This window comes from Trachemys scripta, chromosome 10 (assembly GCF_013100865.1).
Source record: "Trachemys scripta elegans isolate TJP31775 chromosome 10, CAS_Tse_1.0, whole genome shotgun sequence".
Lineage (NCBI taxonomy): Eukaryota > Metazoa > Chordata > Testudines > Emydidae > Trachemys > Trachemys scripta.
The window spans coordinates 57,361,911-57,381,632 of record NC_048307.1 but is presented as its reverse complement, the minus strand read 5'-3'; the positions used below and the strand labels follow the sequence as shown (position 1 = coordinate 57,381,632).

Below are 19,722 nucleotides of genomic sequence, written 5' to 3'. Positions count from 1 at the left end.
CTGAAAATAATGGTAACTATAAACTACCCCATCATATAATAATTATGCAAACAACTCATGTTACCATGCTGGTTAAAGAAGGCTAACAGCCAGTATTGAATTACTGACCTCACAGTGTTTGCAAAAGAAGGTCCGAGCAGATGAGGCTAAGAAATGCATTTACCAAAGCAGGAAGAAGGAATTCTGAAGGGAATCAGAATCATGTCAGAACAGGTGGTCAAGAAATTAAAGTACGGACAAAACTCCAGGAGCAGACAGAATAATCCCAGAAGTCTGAAGAAAGTCACAGGAAAAAAAGAGGGATTTCATTAGTGAATATAGTTAAACTAGGAATAGTTTAAAATAGGTTCTCTTTTCGGAAACTTGCATTTTCAGGATCAGTTTAATATTCAAAGAACCTGGTTAAAGTTTCTGGCTTGCTTGCTGGGGAGCCCACCCTTCTCTGAATACACTAAAAAGAGTGACCAAATTTCTAAATACTTATCCTCTTTCTGGTGCTTCTTTTATGTAGTACTTGGTGTGAAAGCTTTCCCATACAAGAACAGCATTTTGCACAATTTCAAAAGGGGAGAAGTCACATTTGTCCAATAATTAAATAGGTTTTAAAATTTAATTTTTCTTCAAACCAAACAAGCTGTAGTCATATCTCCAAATGCACATGCAGAGTGCAGAAAAGCATGCCCAATTTAAGCCAAATCCCCTAAATGCACACACAAACTGAGGTAAGAATGCATATACACAACATCACACATTGAGTATTAATCAAAACATAAGAACATAAGAATGGCATAAGAATGTTAAGTTTATCAATTAATTCCAAAACCACCTCTAGTGACACTTCAATCTGTGACAGTTCCTCAGATTTGTCACCTACAAAAGCCGGCTCAGGTTTGGGAATCTCCCTAACATCCTCAGCCAGGAAGACTGAAGCAAAGAATTTGTTTAGTTTCTCCGCAATGACTTTATCGTCTTTAAGCGCTCCTTATCTATCTCGATCATCGAGGGGCCCCACTGGTTGTTTAGCAGGCTTCCTGCTTCTGATGTACTTAAAAAACATTTTGTTATTACCTTTTGAGTTTTTGGCTAGTTGTTCTTCAAACTCCTCTTTGGCTTTTCTTATTATATTTTTACACTTACTTGGCAGTGTTTATTGAGTTCCACAAATGGAAAGCACTATGGAAATGCAAATTGCTGTGTCAACTTAATAATTGCTGTGTACATACTAACATGATAGGAGCTGTTAGAGTTTATCAAATGTAAGTGTTTTTAAGTCACCTTAATTCCCATACATGATAAACTAATCTAAATACCTGCATGACAGATTTCCCCCTCTTTTTTTTTTTTTTTTTTTTAGATCCTATAATGTTACAGTTCTGATTTAAAACCACAAAGGAAGGATTCAACATTAAGTAAAAACATTTAACTTATTTGATGTAATCTAGCAAGCAGAACATATTCTGCCCCTTTGATACACTAACACCACACATTAAATCTAGGAAAGAAGATTTTTTTCTGTCCAAGTAGAAATGTTACACATTGCAGTGATTACAATTACACTATTGAATGCATTAGATTTATTAACCCATAATAGGAAACCTTTACTGAAGCTATACATTCGTGCATAGACAATATGGATAATTTCAATGTCCAAGCACCTGATTGTTCCTATGAATCAAGTACATTAATGTCTAAATAACCTAAATTGTACCTGCAAACAATTGAGCCCCTTCTCCTGCCTATTTGGAGACACTATCCATGTCCTTAGCTTATCTTACCCTCTCACTCTACTCTGATGTTGAGAGAACCAACACAGAGTATAGAGGTGTAGAGTGCTTTTAGGGCCTTTAGCACCTATAGAAGTGGGCAGAATTGGTTTCATTTAAGTTCTTTTGGGAATGATATGCTATGCCAATTCATTGAACATTACTAAATAAGAAGCTTTAAAAATAAATACAGATGTGACCAGTATAATAGTAAGTAACAAAGCATAAGAATCCCAGGTAGTAGCCATTTCATATTCACACTATCGATTTGGAACACATATTAGGTTTTTGACATCTCATCCGGAGATTTGGAAATTAACAAACCGCATATGAACTTCATGATGGCAAAATTCTGAACAATATTTCTCATTAGGTTCCTGAGAAGCCATCATTCCTTTTTATCCTAGACTTCCAAATATAGACACATCATCCTATATTCTGTATTTGCAGAAAGCATCAGGAAAACAGGGCTGCTGGTTCAATAAAACGTCCATATCTCAATTCCGCTATTGGCCACCGATCAGAATTGTAATTTAAAAAAAATTCTGGCTCCTTATGAATCAGTTTTAGATCAAGGCATCTTTACTGATAAGCAACTTCCCACATATCTGTCATCTACAAAGAAAACTCAAATCTAAGACTGCCTGTACTGCTAAAAATACAAATATAGACATATACATGGCATTGTCCAGATGTGTACAAGTAGGAGGAATAGAAAAGGGTTCTAATTTATATGGGATTTCTTCTGGCAAAGCAACAACTAAATTTGTCCTTTTTCATATTTGAATTTATAAGTCACATTTCACACCACTTGTTAAAACTTTCCAATGTTTCTTCTGCCTACTGATACTGGAAACATCAAACATTAAATGCCACTTATTTGCAATTATTAGGTTTCTTTTCTAAACCCCTTCCCATATACCAGAGACTCGAAAAGCAAGCTCTCTTTTGCAAATGCAACATATAAGAGCTTTTTACACATTTTTCTTATCTTATTGCATCAAAGGTTTTAAATAAACATAAACATCACATTTTGCATAAGAGTGCTATCATCTCACAGAAACTGCAGGACATTTACCCTTTATGATGAGAATCCATACAGCAGATTGTGTAAAGTCAACACAGTACCTCATTTGGACTCCAAATAAATGACTGTATATCCAACATACAATAATTTATGTTCTACCAACAGAACAGTAGATAACCAATAAGGAGAATAATTTGCATCTCTTAACTGCACATATGGGCTGATGGGAAAAATTACAGTGTTGCTGGTTAAATGACATGTACTTTAACATTTAATTGAATAAAAGTGAACCACTAAGTCTTACCATCTGTTTCAGCTGAGAAAGAAGAGAGATATCTACATTCCAAAGCTAAAGTGAAGTTGCTTTCTTACTTTTTATTTTTACTTCCATTGTTTAGCTTAAAAATTACTGGGGAGTTTAATTTGACATAGGGATAAACACCTCTTTTGCAAGAAGCTAAATATATGAGGAAATTCACTGAAAGCCATCTTAATTCTGGTCAGAAACTTCCACACAACCTTTCAAAATTCTCTCAGTCGCTATTTTTCAGGTTTACATATAAGTAAAGTATGATAAGGGCACGTATTTTTCCTATCTATGAAAAATATACAGTATATATAAAGTTAACAAGACACCAGATGTTCACAAATCAGATTGCATCAATTATTATTGTAACTCACATAACATATAAGAGACTCCCCAAGATGAATTGCTAAAGTTCACATATTAAGATGCTGGACTTACCTTGCATTGCCCAGACACACAGACTGCAGTTCCATTTTGATCACATGGCGTGCCGTCTATTACTTTTTCAGCTTGTCTCACATAGAACCGGTAGCCTATTGCTCGGCAATTCAGTTCACACTTCTGACTTCCCTTCACTAAAGAAAGAAAAAGGCATAAGTTCCTGCTACCAAGTCTACAGATATGGTTTAAAAAAAGAAATTAAATATTAGGCTAAGACCTTACCCCTGATTTGGAGAGGCAAAAAAAAACAAGTAGGCAAGTAGTCTATAAATGTCCTATCTATATCAAACAAACATTGGATAGGAAAATATCATTTTTTAACCTCAAGATTATTGCTGGTTTTGGAGAATTCTACAGAAGATTTTTTAAAACAACAGAATAGCTTTTCCAAACACCAGCCTTATAAATCTCTGGCCTTCACTCCAAGTCGTTTGAATGTAATACTGTAGCTGAGAGAGAGACCCAGAAAGAGAGGAACACACACATATTATACAACTAACATGATAAATGCCTAACTTCATGGCTCTGTCACCTGGTACTGATTGTTGCTTCCCTTTCCTGTTCCTATTCCTTTGTCTACATGATTTCTCTTAGGCTTGGTCTACACTAAACCCCCAAATCGAACTAAGGTACGCAACTTCAGCTACGTGAATAACGTAGCTGAAGTCGACATACCTTAGTTCGAACTTACCCCCGTCCAGACCCGGCAGGCAGGCTCCCCCGTCGACTCCGCGTACTCCTCGCGGCGAGCAGGATTACCGGAGTCGACGGGGAGCACTTCTGAGTTCGATTTATCGCGTCCAGACTAGACGCGATAAATCGAACCCAGAAGTTCGATTGCCTGCCGCCGAACCAGCGCGGTAAGTATAGACAAGCCCTAAGATCCTGACACTACTAAGACCCTGACACAGCAAAACACTTATGTACATACTTAACTTTAAGCGCATACATAGTTCCATGTTCAATTCATGTGCATAAAGTGCTTTGCTGGATTGGAGCCTAAACCAGACCTTAAATCAAAACTGAGGAAATACATCCTCAAATCTGAGCCCATCAAAATATACTCCAGTACAATTGGGCCACAGCTTATAGGTACCCTTCACAGGCTCATCTGCAATTCTAAAGTCCCAGAGATGGATGATGATAGAGAAAAAGAAAAGAAAAAAAAAAGGGAGAAAGTGCAGATTCCACCTTAAATCACATCTAAAGAAGAAAGTGCCTGGAAGTCAATTGCTCAGGATCAGCAACAGAGCATTCTTAGTTGCTGTCTCTAAGCTTGAAATTCATTCCCTATGATGGTCAGAGAAACCCTGATATTGATGAGCTTCAGGTCACATTGAAGTCTTCTCTGCTCAATCAAAATACAACACGTAGTCAGTTTATTTATTATTACAGCAGGTGAGTTCCTGTTGAGAGTTAGGACACTGCCAATTGTCTGAGTCGGTTTTAGTGACCAATATTTTTGTATGTTTTTGATTCTGTTGGAAAGTGCGTAACTAGACAAATACTTTAATAAATAAAAGCTGCACTAATAGCCAGTTTGCTCTGCAAATATGTTATTTAGGAAATGAAAGCAGGAAGAGCTGTCACCATTACGGAGGTTCATTTGAGGTGGACTGGGAAGAAGTTATAAAGTGTATTAATAAGGGACATCCATGGGAAGGCACAACAGATTATACTAAAGCTGATGGCAATCTGTACATACAAATGAGAGTACATGACTATGTAAGGGTTATAATATATCAGCAGGCAACATCTGTGGATGTGCTAGAGGCAGAGTAAAAGGGCTACAGGCTCAGAGAGAAAGAAATTTGATATTTTCTACTCCATACTCATCCCTCCATCCCTGGTATCAAGCGGAGGGCCCCAAGGGTCGGTTTTGTTCAATATCTTCATTAATGATCTAGAGGATCACCCTCAGCAAGTTTGCAGATGACACTAAACTGGGAGGAGTGGTAGATATGCTGGAGGGTAGGGATAGGATACAGAAGGACCTAGACAAATTGGAGGATTGGGCCAAAAGAAATCTGATGAGGTTCAACAAGGACAAGTGCAGAGTCCTGCACTTGGGTGGAAGAATCCCATGCACTGTTACAGACTAGCGACTGAATGGCCAGGCAGCAGTTCAGCAGAAAAGGACCTAGGGGTCACAGTGGACAAGAAGCTGGATATGAGTCAACAGTGTGCCCTTGTTGCCAAGAAGGCTAACGACATTTTGGGCTGTATAAGTAGAGGCATTGCCAGCAGATGGAGGAACGTGATCATTCCCCTCTACTCGACATTGGTGAGGCCTCATCTGGAGTACTGTGTCCAGTTTTGGGCCCCACTCTACAAGGAGGATGTGGAAAAATTGGAGAGAGTCCAATGGAGAGCAACAAAAATGATTAAGGGGCTAGAGCACATGATTTATGAGGAGAGGCTGAGTGAACTGGGATTGTTTAGTCTGCAGAAGAGAAGAATGGGGGCGGGGATCGATAGCTGCTTTAAACTACCTGAAAGGGGGTTCCAAAGAGGATAGATTTAGACTGTTCTCAGTGGTACCAGATGACAGAACAAGGAGTAATGTTCTCAAGTTGCAGTGGGGGAGGTTTAGGTTGGATATTAGGAAAAACTTTTTCACTAGGAGGGTGGTGAAGTATTGGAATGGGTTACCTAGGGAGGTGGTGGAATCTCCTTCCTTAGAGGTTTTTAAGGTCAGTCTTGACAAATCCCTGGCTGGGATGATTTAGTTGGGGATTGGTCCTGCTTTGAGCAGGGGGTTGGACTAGATGACTTCCTGAGATCCCTTCAAACCCTGATATTCTACGATTCTATGAACTCTTAACACAATGCATGAACAAAAATATTTGTTTAAAAAAATCCATGCAAAAAATTGTGCAACTAACAAGACATTTTCTAAACATTATAGTTGAATTACCCAGGGCCAAGCTGCCCTCCACTGTGGCAAAACCCATTTGGATCTGAGGGAGTTTTCTCCAAATTCTTCCATTGAGGTAGGTGTGAATGGGTTGTCAACACAAACAAAATAAACAGGGGCTCTAGCTCCCAAAGAGAATGGATTACTAGTGACACAAGGACTTCCAGGAAGAAGCTTTGTGTCTTCACATTGATCCTGGGTAGCCCACCATGACCCCTGTGACAGTGCAGATTCGGCATTAGCAGTCACCCCTGGAATCAATTCCCCAACTCTTATATTTTGCGTGATTCCCTGAGGTGTTTGAGAGCACAAAGCTGGTCATCCACCCACCCCTCCCAACTTTTAAAACCTAGACCCCAGACTTTCATTGCATCTCAGCCCATCACCCAGCCTTCATCTGTAAGTGGTCTTTCTAGATTGCAAATCCTTCAGTGCAAGACCATGTGTTCTTCTAGTCTGCAAAGGCACCTGGCACACTGTTGTTGCCATACCAGCAACAGAAACATTTCCATATAGTATGTTTTTCCCTTCATGATGAAACATCAGCAGTTCAAGTACTGAAGAATAGCTGAGCAGTGCAGCAGACTGTCCTATTATGTTCGGTATTATATGCCCTAAATTTTTGCTTGCTTATTACAAAGTGTTCAGCTTAGCCTCGTGTTCTAAATTCTTTCTAAAACAGTCATAAAACTCCTATCAGCACAAACCCGTCTCTAGAAAACTTCTTTTTGGCAGAAAGAAAATGTCTGTAGACACTTCTTTAAAACAATCCTCCAGATATCAATGTTTCCTTTCTTGCAAATGCAACCAACATAAAGTGTTTTATTACCGCAACTACAATAATGCGTCAACTAATTTCAATACAGCTACTGTACCACCTTAATATCAGGGACCAGGCTCTCCAGATATCAAAATACAGTAATCCTTAAATAAGAATGGATTTCAAAGCATGGGAAATACTCAGAGGGTGTAATCTGGCCTTCTCAACAAGAGAGCAAAGTCTCCATGGTCATAATGTATATTCATTAATCCCCAAGTTCAATGGCAAAGAAATGGGAAGAAGAGAGTATTCATCCTGCTATATATGGATGAAAAACATATGGACCAAAGTTGATGTTGTTTAAACGAAAGAGAATCTATCCACCACACTTTTAAAGGTATAGTGTTATAAAGGGGTAAATTGCTCATAATGCTCACACAGCAGATTAAATACACAACTCCTGTAGGAAATGGATGGCTCATGGATTTAGAAATAAGCTAAAAAGCCTTTCATCTTTAAGTCACCAGTTCAAATCCATCCCTAGGTGAAAGTGACAAAATCATTACCATTTCATGGCTGTTCAGTGGCCTGCATGTATTGAGTTAATGATCTTAGTTCAGTCCAACTGTCCATATTGCAACTCGCACTTGCATTACTGATACCTTTGAATGACCCTGTTATTCCTACTAGTAGTTTCTCAAAAATGTGGCTGAGATATGCCAGAGGGCCAGATGAAGCAAGTTTTCCATGCTTCTTCCTTATTAATCTGACTAAACAGAGGACTCCAACACCTTCTATAAGGAATACATTACTTTTACCACTAGGATGTCTGGGTATTATGGCCCTGATGTGTGCTTAGCTAGATTGGGGCCTATGGGCTTCATCCACTGCAACATTCCCTGAGGTCTGAGTCAAAAAACAAATCACACTTGATTTGCAAAGTACTTGAACTTTCTATTCTATTTTAAAGTGCTCAATTTTCCACTCTCCAGGCAGAGCAGGGGTGTGGGGAAGAAGGAGAGGGGCAGCACATATCATTTTGGTAAAGTTCTTGGCCTCTTATGGAAGAGTTTGTGACACATGCTGTTCTTGTTACATATTTAACTGCCCTTTTGAGAACAAGCCAGTTGTAAATCCAACACAAACCCTGCTGCATTTCTCTTGGGCTACAACACAGGGTAGGAAGCTGTAATGACATGGACAGGTTCTGAATTTAAGATGAAAAGACAACGTGACCATATACAAGATAACAGAGTTCCTTTCCCTCTGGGACAGGAGCTCCCAGGGGCTGGTTCACATTCTGATGAATTTTTAAAAGGTAGTTTTAATTCATTTACTTTTTTTGTTATTAGATCCTCTGAGTTACTCCCAATTTATTAGGTGAGATGAAGTCCCATTTGTGTGACTACCATATATAGTTTGAGAAACCCTGATTTATAGCTTTCACTTCACAGCATTAAATTAATGATGGAAAAAATCTGCAAGGGCTCTTAAAGCACTTGAGTTCATTAAGCCTATAAATTGGGGGCGGGGGAGACCGCTAAAGTCAGAAATTATTTTTGCAAATCCAGTAACATTTAGCTTTCTTTAAAAAGCTAAATGTTATATAGCATTGAACTAAACACTTAGCAGACTATTTCTGTGTAAAGGACTGATCATGCAAAGGTGCTGAGAGCCTCCTTGTTTCAATGGAAATTGAGGGCATTCAGCAACTCAGGTGAGCACTTCGCTGGAGTTGACCCCAACTTGCAGAAGTACAGTTCCCAGGAGACCTGTGCTGAAATGAGACTGTACTGTAAAGAGTGTAATTTTTTTTGAGAAAACATATATTTATGTATGTTGTTTAAAAAAGTGAATTTGGTGTTCATGAAAGATGCCAGGTTGACAGCTCTTACCCATGAAGATGTTAATGTATCCAGAGCAGGTCTGGTGCCAAGCAAGCTTATTTCACACTGCCCTACCAATATCTCTAAGCTGTAGGATCCACTTGAATGGCTGAGATTTTTCATTTCCCTGCCCATTCAATCCTTTCATTTTTCATTTCCCTGCCCATTCTCTGCTGTTACTGGCAACAAGGGATTCAATTAATGCCAACTAAGATTCCAGCAAATAGAGAGAAAACTATTAGGCAACCTATTCCTCTCCTACTCTCATGTTGTGGATGCCTACCCATGAAGAAGTGGGTTAAGATAGGTCATTACACACAGATTGCTAACCATTCTTCAAAGGACAACAGCTTTGGTCACCATTAATCGGGACTGGCTTTGAACTAGCATTCCCAAAGTGAAAGGCACCATTAGCTCATTAACTACTGCCAAAATCATCCAGTCCCCCAAGGTAAAAAGATTAATTAAAAGTGGAAATCAGGGTGGGGATATGAGCAATAATATTTGACACAGTAAGAAATTAAAGGGCCACCTGTTTGGTATATTTTAATTCTTCTATAGAAATACCTGTTTGTTCTTTTCCCCTTTTTGAAAGGGTTACAAAATAACCTGAATAAACCCCATGCATTCTAGAATTACCAGTTTAATTAAACCAGACCTGGGAAAATTATATCATAGACTGTCTACACTCCAATTAAAAGGAAATGGTCCAGATGTTTAGGCCTCTGCTGTAACTGCTGTAACTCAAAGTTTGTTTATTAATTTACAATAGCTCTTCACTGCCAGATTCTATACCATTTTCCCCTCAAATGATTTGTTGCCCAGTTTTATTATTACACTGCACTTCACCACTGTAGTAGTTGAATGTAAACTATGTTATGCTTGGCACCATTTTACTGCAATTGTGAGTGCACAAACAGCCTGATAGGGCCTGTTGGGCAGCATATGCAGCCTCAGGGAACCGAAATAACTCGTATTTTCAGGAAAGCTGGTTGAATAGTCCTTATGGTAGAGATTATAATCTTCCAAATGCAATGCGGTATGCAGTGTAGTTTTAGCTGCGTTGGTCCCAAGAAACAAAGTGGGTGAGGTAATATATTTTATTGGACCAACTTCTGTCTCTCTCACCAATAGAAGTTGGTCCAATAAAAGATATTACCTCACACACCTTGTCTCTCTAAATGTGAAGTTGTGAGTCTGAGTCCAACACAAATCTGAAGGGGAAAAAAAAGAGTGATGTAAACTTCCACTGACTTGTAGCCTGAAGCCAGCACAAGGCCCACGCAGTCTACCTGAATGCTGACATTTTTCTTTTCGGCAGCATAGGGGTGGGAAGGAATGTTCTTTCCCCAGACACTGCACATCAGTAAAGTAGTTCTGCAGCTATTCTAGCCTAGGAGCAGCCTATGTTTCATACCCTCAGAATTGAGGTACATTTGAAATTTCTGAGAGGCTTAACCATGCCTCTTGCTCTCTTTCTCTCTCTCTCTCTCTCACTCACACCTCTTCCAGACTGTGGGTGTAACTGGAACACTGGCAGTAAGCATGAGAAAATATCCTAGCTAGCAGACGCCTAGGGTTAGTCAAGGGTTTCAAGGTTGACAAGGGTGATTTGTCAAGGGTTAGTGCCCTGGCAGTTCAGAATATTCAAAAAGGTCTGAAGCCATTAATTAGCATATTTCTGTTTCCCATGTGGGGAAACTACTAAGAGGTTGTGACAGTGCATTCACCTCTTGTGAGCGCCTTCTGTCAGACAGGTGTGAATTTGCACTCTCTGCTCCTGGCGCTCCATCTCAGCTGTTAATCTCATCAGGTAGGTCTTCAGTGGCTCAGCCTTCCAGTTAAATCACACAAAATCTAAAATGGATGAACCCCTTCTGCAGGGCTGGTGGGCCTGGGGCTATTAGATTTTGTGGAGTCCCTCGGGGTCTGGAGTGGAGGAGTGGGCTCAGGGCTGGGGTAGGGGATTGGGGTGCGGGAGGAGGTGCAGCTCCAGCTGGGGGTTGGGCTTGGACAGGGGGGTTGGGGTGCACTAGGAGGTTTGGGGTGCGGGCTCTGGGAGGGAGTTTGGGTGCAGGAGGGGGCTCCGGGCTGGGGAAGGGGATTGGGGTGCAGGAGGGGGTGTGAGGTTTAGGCTCCGGCTGGGAGGCGCTTACCTCAGGTGGCTCCTGGTTGGCGGTGCAGGATGCCTGCCTGCCCTGGCTCAGCGCTGCTCTGCTCCCTGAGGTGGCCAGCATGTCCGGCCCCTAGGCAGAGGGACCAGGCCACTCTGCACAGTGCACGCTGCCCATGCCTGCAGGAGCTGCCCCTGCAGCTCCCATTGGCCGCAGTACCCAGCCAATGGGAGCTGTGGAGCCAGCGCTGGGGGGTGGGGGCAGTGCACAGATATTCCCTGAATGCCCCTCCCCTAGGGGCCGCAGGGGCACATCGGCGAGTTGGCACTTGCAGCTCCAGTCCTGGGAGGGGCGCCGAGGCTCAGGGACCAGTGTCAGACCCATGGCACGGAGACTTACCGCGGGCCAGATGAAAAGAAGCAGCAGGCCGCATCCGGCCTGTGGGGCCCCCCCTTAGCCCAAAGCCCTGGGCTGCAGCCCCTAAAGCCCCTGAATTAATCCAGCCCTGCCCTTCTGGGGTAAAAAAGGTCCACCAAGGACAATCGCTCTACCCTTGTTGGTGGCTGCAGCCCTGTCTCTGGCCTCAATTCTCAGCCCCTTCTGGGCTTGCTTTAAGTCCATCCCTGTCCTATTAGGAAGCAGTGCCAGCAGGGATTCCTCTCTGAAGACCCAGCTCTAGTTCCTAACAGGACAGGGATGGACTTAAAGCTAGCACAGAAGGGGCTGAGAATTGAGGCCAGAATCAGGGTTGCAGCCACCAACAAGGGTAGAGCGATTGTCCTTGGTGGACCTTTTTTACCCCAGAAGGGAAGGGCTGGATTTTTTTACCCCAGAAGGGCAGTTCTCCAGCCAGGTCACCTCTCACATTCAGTTCCCTTCTGGAAGAGTGCGCGGGAAGGAGGCAGGGTAACAAAGTTCAACAAATGGTTGGCCCTCTCTAGGGTCTTAGTCCCATCCTTGAGCCCTTTAAATTCTAGCCCCTTTCTTGGGCTTTTAAACAACATTTGTCCCCTTCTCGGGGCCTGGCCACTACTCTGGGTCCCAACCCAGGAACCCTACAAATAGCAGCCATGTGCTGCTTCCTTTAATAATTGCTACTGCTATTCCCTGGGCCTCTTTCCATCTAGTCCCTTCCTCTTCACCTTCACCTCAGGGCTGAAGTTCTGTCTGTTCCCAAGCCTGAGGACCTGGAGAATTCCAGTCTTCCTCATCCTTCTAGTCCATCCAGCAACTGCTCTGCTTAGGCCCTGCAGCTCCTTTTAACAAAGCCTGTCGTGCTCTGATTGGCTGCTACCTCATAACCTTTCTAGGCAGGCCTGGAGGACTCACCTTTACTGCTCCTCTTTTAGGGTGGGGTTTGGTAGGACCATGATGATTCAGGATGGGCCTCAAAGGCATGGTAAACCCAATCACAGAGATCTGTACTGTATTTCTGATGATGGAAAAATTAATTTGGTACAGAAGCATGTTCCCTTCTTTGTCAACAAAGAAACATTCATGCTACTGCTATGGCACTGCCAACTAGAAACAGCATCTAAACTATATGGCTGAATCAGAAGCACATAGTTTGAGTGGTCCATAAATGGGTTATATCCTTTCTACCTCCACGTCTTATGAGACATATGAATACACAGTCTCTCTAAATAATTTAGATGAAATAAAAAATGACTCTTCTCAATTTTTCAATATGCAACTTTAAAAGACGAGTTTCCATTGTCATGTCTGCAGAAAAGGATCTAGGGGTTACAATGGATGAGAAGCTGGATATGAGTCAACAGTGTGCCCTTGTCGCCAAGAAGGCTAACAGCATTTTGGACTGTATAAATAGGGGCATTGCCAGCAGATGGAGGGACGGGATCATTCCCCTCTATTCGATATTGGTGAGGCCTCATCTGGAGTACTGTGTCCAGTTTTGGGCCTCACACTACAAGAAGGATGTGGAAAAATTGGAACGAGTCCAACGGAGGGCAACAAAAATTATTAGGGGGCTGGAGCACATGACTTATGAGGAGAGGCTGAGTGAACTGGGATTATTTAGTCTGCAGAAGAGAAGAATGAGGGGGGATATGATAGCTGCTTTCAACTACCTCAGGGGTCGGCAACGTTCAGCACATGGCTCACCAGGGTAAGCACCCTGGTGGGCCAGGCCAGTTTTATTTACCTGCTGACGCAGCAGGTTCGGCCAATCGCGGCCCCCACTGGCCGCAGTTCACCGTCCCGGGCCAATGGGGGCAACAAGAAGCGGCGCGGGCGAGCGATGTGCTGGCTGCAGCTTCTCGCCGCCCCCATTGGCCCGGGACGGCGAACTGCCCCAGTGGGGGTCGCGATCAGCCGAACCTGCCGCGTCAGCAGGTAAATAAAACTGGCCCGGCCCGCCAGGGTGCTTACCCTGGTGAGCCGCGTGCCGAACGTTGCCGACCCCTGAACTACCTGAAAGGGGGTTCCAGAGAGGATGGATCTAGACTGTTCTCAGTGGTACCAGATGACAGAACAAGGAGTAATGGTCTCAAGTTGCAGTGGGGGAGGTTTAGGTTGGATATTAGGAAAACTTTTTCACTAGGAGGGTGGTGAAGTATTGGAATTGGGTTACCTAGGGAGGTGGTGGAATCTCCTTCCTTAGAGGTTTTTAAGATCAGGCTTGACAAAGCCCTGGCTGGGATGATTTAGTTGGGGACTGGTCCTGCTTTGAGCAGGGGGTTGGACTAGATGACCTCCAAAGGTCCCTTCCAACCCTGATATTCTATGATTCTATGATTCATTCTTTAGTTTGAGGGGAAACTGAGAGGGTAAAGAAAAGCTTTAAAAAACTCTGCCACATCATTGTTCGAAAATTGCTGAAATCTCATCACAAGTAAAATCTACAGAACTGTCTGATGCCAGCGTTCACTGTTAATATGTAAAAACCATAAGAAACACTAACCCCTGAACTCCTAGGTGAGAGCAGCACAGATTTAAATTCTCCTCAAAACGGAAACAAAATCCTGTGTGCTATGGTACCAATTTATCATTTAAACAGAAATATTCTAACAACTACATATTGCATGCTATCAAGTCAGTTAATACACTTAATCATTCACTATCTTTCCAATGTCCTGTAATGTTTAAGTTGTAGCAGGTTACTCACCCTTGATTTGCCAAGGGAAATGGCACTAGCTTAACTTTCCTTCACACTGAGAGTGATATTGTTCCATAGTGACTGATGAATTAAAAAGAAATTCCTTTTATTTTGGCAATGTAGGTTTCTTCTTTTGCATAGTAAGGGACAAAGGACCAGACTCAAAGCCCATTTTACAGAATGCCAACTACTCCATAACATGTAGAAAATAATGTAATAATAACATTCCTTTTTAAAAGACTAGCCCATGGCAAAATTTTAGTGGACATGCCAACAGGGACCAGTTCAGACAAAATAAGAAGTGATCCAAATTTCTAACGTATGATAAAATTTCAGACAACTACAAGAACAAGTCTACATCTCTACTCTACTACGTAAAAGCCACAACCAGAAACAGAAGGACATGCCAAATGCCATGCAAAGGCTGCTTTTGTAGTATTTCAGTCCTGATTCAGAAAATACCGAAAATGTCATGGTGGAGCCAGTACTTGTGGGATTTCCAGTCCATTTTCACAGACCCAAGAGCTTCAAATTATTCAGATAGAATCTTGGCTAGTAGGTGCTTCTTTGAAACCAAATCCGCAAAAGCTTGGACAGTTACCCGAAAATGCTAGATATTTTAGGTTTTCAAAAGAGGATCTTCTAATCTATTAAACCACATCAGTCTTAAGATAGCTTCTTGGGTCACCCCATTAACAACGGGCTTTCAAGTCAAAAACTGACCACTCATTTCAACTGGTATTTCACTCTTATTAGCAGTTTCTAATCCATGATAGTCTTTACCTCTCAGCCCATAACTACCTCATTTTAACTGCCACTTGTGTACACCTTGTCAATTGAAACTGGTTTTCTATGGTTAAACCCTTCAAATAATTGTAGTAAGTTGGAGACAGACAATTTTCCTTTGTGGAAGCCATGCTAGCTTGTCTTTAGCATATTATTATGCTCAGCTAGATGATTTTCAAACAATACCTTCAATTAATTGGCTTGGTATTGAAAATAGACTCACTAGTTTGCTACCTACAACATCACCTTTAGCACTTTAAACAAAATACTTACATTCCCAACCTTCCAATCCTATAATGCATTTGAATGATAATTGGCATATTTTTGTTAGCAGATCAGACACTTGACTCTTAAAAAGTCCAGAATTCTCAAGTTCATATCAGCCAGTCCTGATTATCATAATTTAAATCCTCCTTTTGTTCCATCATCACCTCTTTTGTCATCTCCATCTGATAGTGCCCCATTTTTAGTACCTGCAAACAACAGTTTTAGAGCAGCAACTTTGGAGTATACATTTCCTTATCTCCCTGCATAGTAAAAGCTGGTGCAAAATAGTCATTTAGCTTTTCTGTAATGTCTTATCCTCCATGTTTGCTTCCTTCACTCACTCGTAACCTAAAAGTGATTTTCCTGTTCTTTCTCCTCAAATATATTTAAATTAATTTCTTATTTGCTTTTGATCCATTAGGTTATTTGTTCTTGAAAATTCAACCTTTGTCCTCCAAATTGGCTTCACTTGAGCTGATTTCCCAGGAAGTTGAATAAGTTTGCCATTTAACCATAGTATTCTTTCCTCGCGTCTAGTTTTATTTTCTTGTTTTGAGACATGTAAACTTTCTATAGCAGTAATGTAGCATGTTTAATGTAGCCAGCTGCTTTGCAGAATCAGGCTTTTATTTCTTAACTTTTGTCTTTACTTCTAGTTAATTTCCTCAGTTAGGCCCTGATACTGTTCCCATTGAAGTCAATGGTAAAATCAACTTCAATATTACAGAAATGGGCATTAACAAAATCACCTTACCTAAGTTTAATGTCACAGTACAAGTTCTTATGACTGTCTCAGCCTCCAGCCACTCTTTGATATTCAGATTGTTCCTCAACTGAGAAAGGTTGTATGGTCAGCTGATGACTCAGACCATATATAGATAACTGCTGTTTTAATACAACTCTACAACAAGTCTCTTATGGCCTAAAACACTTTTGGAGGGATTTGGACCTTTCCTTCACTCAAATGAGGCCTCTCTTATATCCTCTGCCCCACTGCCCCCTGCAGGCCTAGGGGTTGCAGAACACATTGTGTGACAAGAGCCCCAAGTGGTGAGAATTCATCTGTAGGTTTTATATGATCATTGCCATGGTGCATAGTTAGAACTTACTGTGCTGGGATCATTAGCAAATGCATCTTAGAACTCCATTGTAAAACTAGGTGCCGAGCTAGTCAAGAAATAATGCTCCATTACTAATTAGCCTCACATGTATCTTAACTTTTTTCAAATTATTTGTCACAGCTCTTTGGTTCCTCTAAATCCTTTAGGCTTAAGTCAAACTACACCATTTGCTTGGCAACTGTACATAAAATGTCAATTAAGCAATGAGCTGTGAAGCGATTGATTCCACAACAGGCAGCACATTAAGTACTATGTCATCTGATCCAGGGCTTCACAAAGGGGCTATCTGACTTTGGGGAATAAAGTAAGACTTCAAGGTGAAGATTTTCCAGACCAGCTGGCAAGAAGATGCATTTCCACTCAAAAGCAGACTCTCTTTAAAACCATGACACATTCACAGAGAAGGCTCACTATACAGGCACTGTTTCACATGCCACATAATGGAGCTCTGCTTTTTCATTGTCATGCCTGCTTTACCCCAATTCAGTCTTTGCAGTGATGCTCAAGTTACCCTGTTTTAACTACCTTATGACTAGAGAACATAGATGAAATTTAACACTATCTTACGCGGCCAATCAGTGCTAATAACTATTTAATGAATTGATGGAGGCATCTTTAATGAACAATTCTGATAGAGTGAAGTATTTCTTTTCTGGCTCTTGATTTCCATTTCACAGACAGAAAAGTAGTTCAAGTTTCCATTGCAATTGTAACATAACCAAAAATAAGACAATGTTTCTCTTGCAACCCCCTGGTCAGTGTCTGCTCTGAGTTCATAAGGGTCACTGAGCCAGTCAAGGTACTTCTTTCTATTCCAATTTACCACCACAAGGGCTTTTTTGCATGTTTTATCAAGACCTGGAAACGGAGCACTTTTACTCATTTAGAAGTCATAATCTCTCAACAGGGCTGCAGTTGGAAATCAGTCATTACCAGTAGTAAGGTCAACAAGTAAGCAAATCCACCATGCTCCCCAATTAATTTTACCTTATTCATCAGTGTGTTAAGGTTCACGTTAGCTTTTTGACATGCTTTCTTTAGATCTTTTCTGCATTTCATGTTCTTACATAGGCTAATGTGTGCAAGTGTGAGAAAAAGAGGCAAAAAGGTGATTTTCTAGAACACTATTTATCAAATTGACACAGTCAGCCATACTCACTTTAAAATGAATGCAAGTCAGAAAAAAAACCCAACATGAATTGTTACTTTGCTTTTATTCTTCGAAGGTGTTTTAAACAAATCAATCAACCCCAAGTCACAAAGAAATATAAACACATTTCATTTCCTTAATGAAAAACAAAGTTAGTTCAAATGGAGATTTACATAGACTTGAAAAGAAAACCCAACTGCACAACCCCAATACACCTCTTCCTAAAAAGAAGGGGAGGGATTTCAATTTTACAGCACTATAAAGAACTCTATGAGCTCATCAAACCAGGACTTAATTGAAATTTCAGTCTAAAGCCTTCTTTGTTGCACTGGGTGAAAAGCAGGGTGGGAACAAAAGCACAGTTTGTTTGGGAGCATAAAAAAGCATGGCAAAAACAGCCCTTCCTCCACTACCATATTCTACAGCCCACAGGCCAAGCGACTTACTTAAGGACTGCCTTTGAATCAGCTTCTCCAACAATTAAAGCAGTACCACCCTCCAACTGCAGATACTTGCTCATGACTAAGATTGTTCTCTTTGTTTCTCTTTAATTGGGCTTCAGGAATGGCCAAGTCTGGTTCTTTAAAAATAAAAAATTACAAGAACAATAAACTGTTCTTGCTGCCATCTGTCTATTTTTAAAGCCAGGGCATCACAATGCATGTATCAGACCACTAAACTTTAGTGAAGACCAAAAAAAAATAAAATCTAATGGAAAAATAGCAACAAGAAAAATCAGTTCATCTTTGTTTAAACTCTTACTTGTTTGGCCTTATCTCAGTTTCTTGGCTCTTACACATTCAGTAGCAGAATGTGATTAGGGCATTTTTGGTTCCTGCTCGTTACTGCTGATATCCAATCACAATACAACGTGTACTTGTTCCTTTTCCCTTTTGCTGCTGTTAGACACTAACTTATGCCCGATGCTAAAAGACGCTGACTGCTTCCTGAAATGGGAAAGTGCCCTCAACTTCCACTAAGAGTGAGGGCAAAAACAGCACTTTCCAGAAGCATTCAGCACCACAGCCCCTCTCATTTTGGTGACGGAATCAGTCCCTGGAAATACTATTTGGTCATCTCAGACATTGTCTTATTTCCCAACTCACTGCTTGGGACAGGCACAAACATACCCCTTTGTAGAAGAAACCCATATGATCCAAGTTTCATCCTGGCTAATGTCCATCATCCACCGTGACCAATATTACTGTAGTAGGTTTTCTTTCATCAACCTGAAGTCCTCCAAAAGTATCTACCCCTGCAGTACGTGTTCCCATTTTACTCTGCTACTGTTTTCTGGTTTATTCTTTAGTGCGTTAATGTCAATGTCTAACCTAACTAAAATGTTGGTATTAAGGACCAAATTCTAAGGTCAGTTGGGCTTCATTAAGGGGAATCAATACAAGTTTGAGGAAAGGAGGAGAATGCAAGAACACCCCACACAGCCAGTGCATTTCATCACCAACAAATGGCCAATGAGTGCACATAGTCAAATATAGAGTTGGTAGGAACATTTTGGACTAAATGGTTATCAGAAAGTGCTGGTTCGTGGAAACAAATGTTTTGTGGAAATGTATTTATTTTGATGAGATTTCTGACAGAAAAGTTTCGAGGATCAGGGTGGATTCTCTGGTCAATTCCAGAGAAAGAATACAATCTAAAAATCTGCCCTTTTTGAGCCAAAAACAGATATTTCAACAAAATTCTATCTTGTGAAAACTTTCAAAAGATTTATTCTTGTTCTGGTGAGAAAACAACTTCCAAAACCTCTAAAGTCTTCATGAAACAGAACTGTCATTCTCCAGACAGCTCTAGTCATATTTCATTGTCCCCTTATGCCAACCTCAGAGTATGCAGGCTGTGTGGACCCCCGTGTGGGGGCCCCAAATCCAGCCTCACCCTATCTGCAGCAAATTGCATTGGTCGCACTTGGTCAAAGTCAACGCAGCCCTAGAGAATGGAGACAGAGGAGATAACTGAAATGATTACCTACATTTGTTCATACTGTGTCCTCCTGAGTCCTTTTATACTCCTACTCCTCTTCTGCAGGATACCCATCTTTCTTTCTGAC

The 19,722-nt window shown here is 41.2% G+C and overlaps 1 protein-coding gene across 2 annotated transcripts in view; it reads right to left on the bottom strand.

Moving 5' to 3' along the window:
• Positions 1-19,722, bottom strand: part of THSD4 (thrombospondin type 1 domain containing 4) — a 727,210-nt gene that overhangs the window by 391,776 nt on the left and 315,712 nt on the right. For both annotated transcript variants that reach the window (XM_034783208.1, XM_034783207.1), the window contains exon 7: positions 3,536-3,672. In XM_034783208.1, coding sequence (XP_034639099.1) covers positions 3,536-3,672 — 137 coding nt within the window. The remainder of the gene's footprint in view (positions 1-3,535; positions 3,673-19,722) is intronic.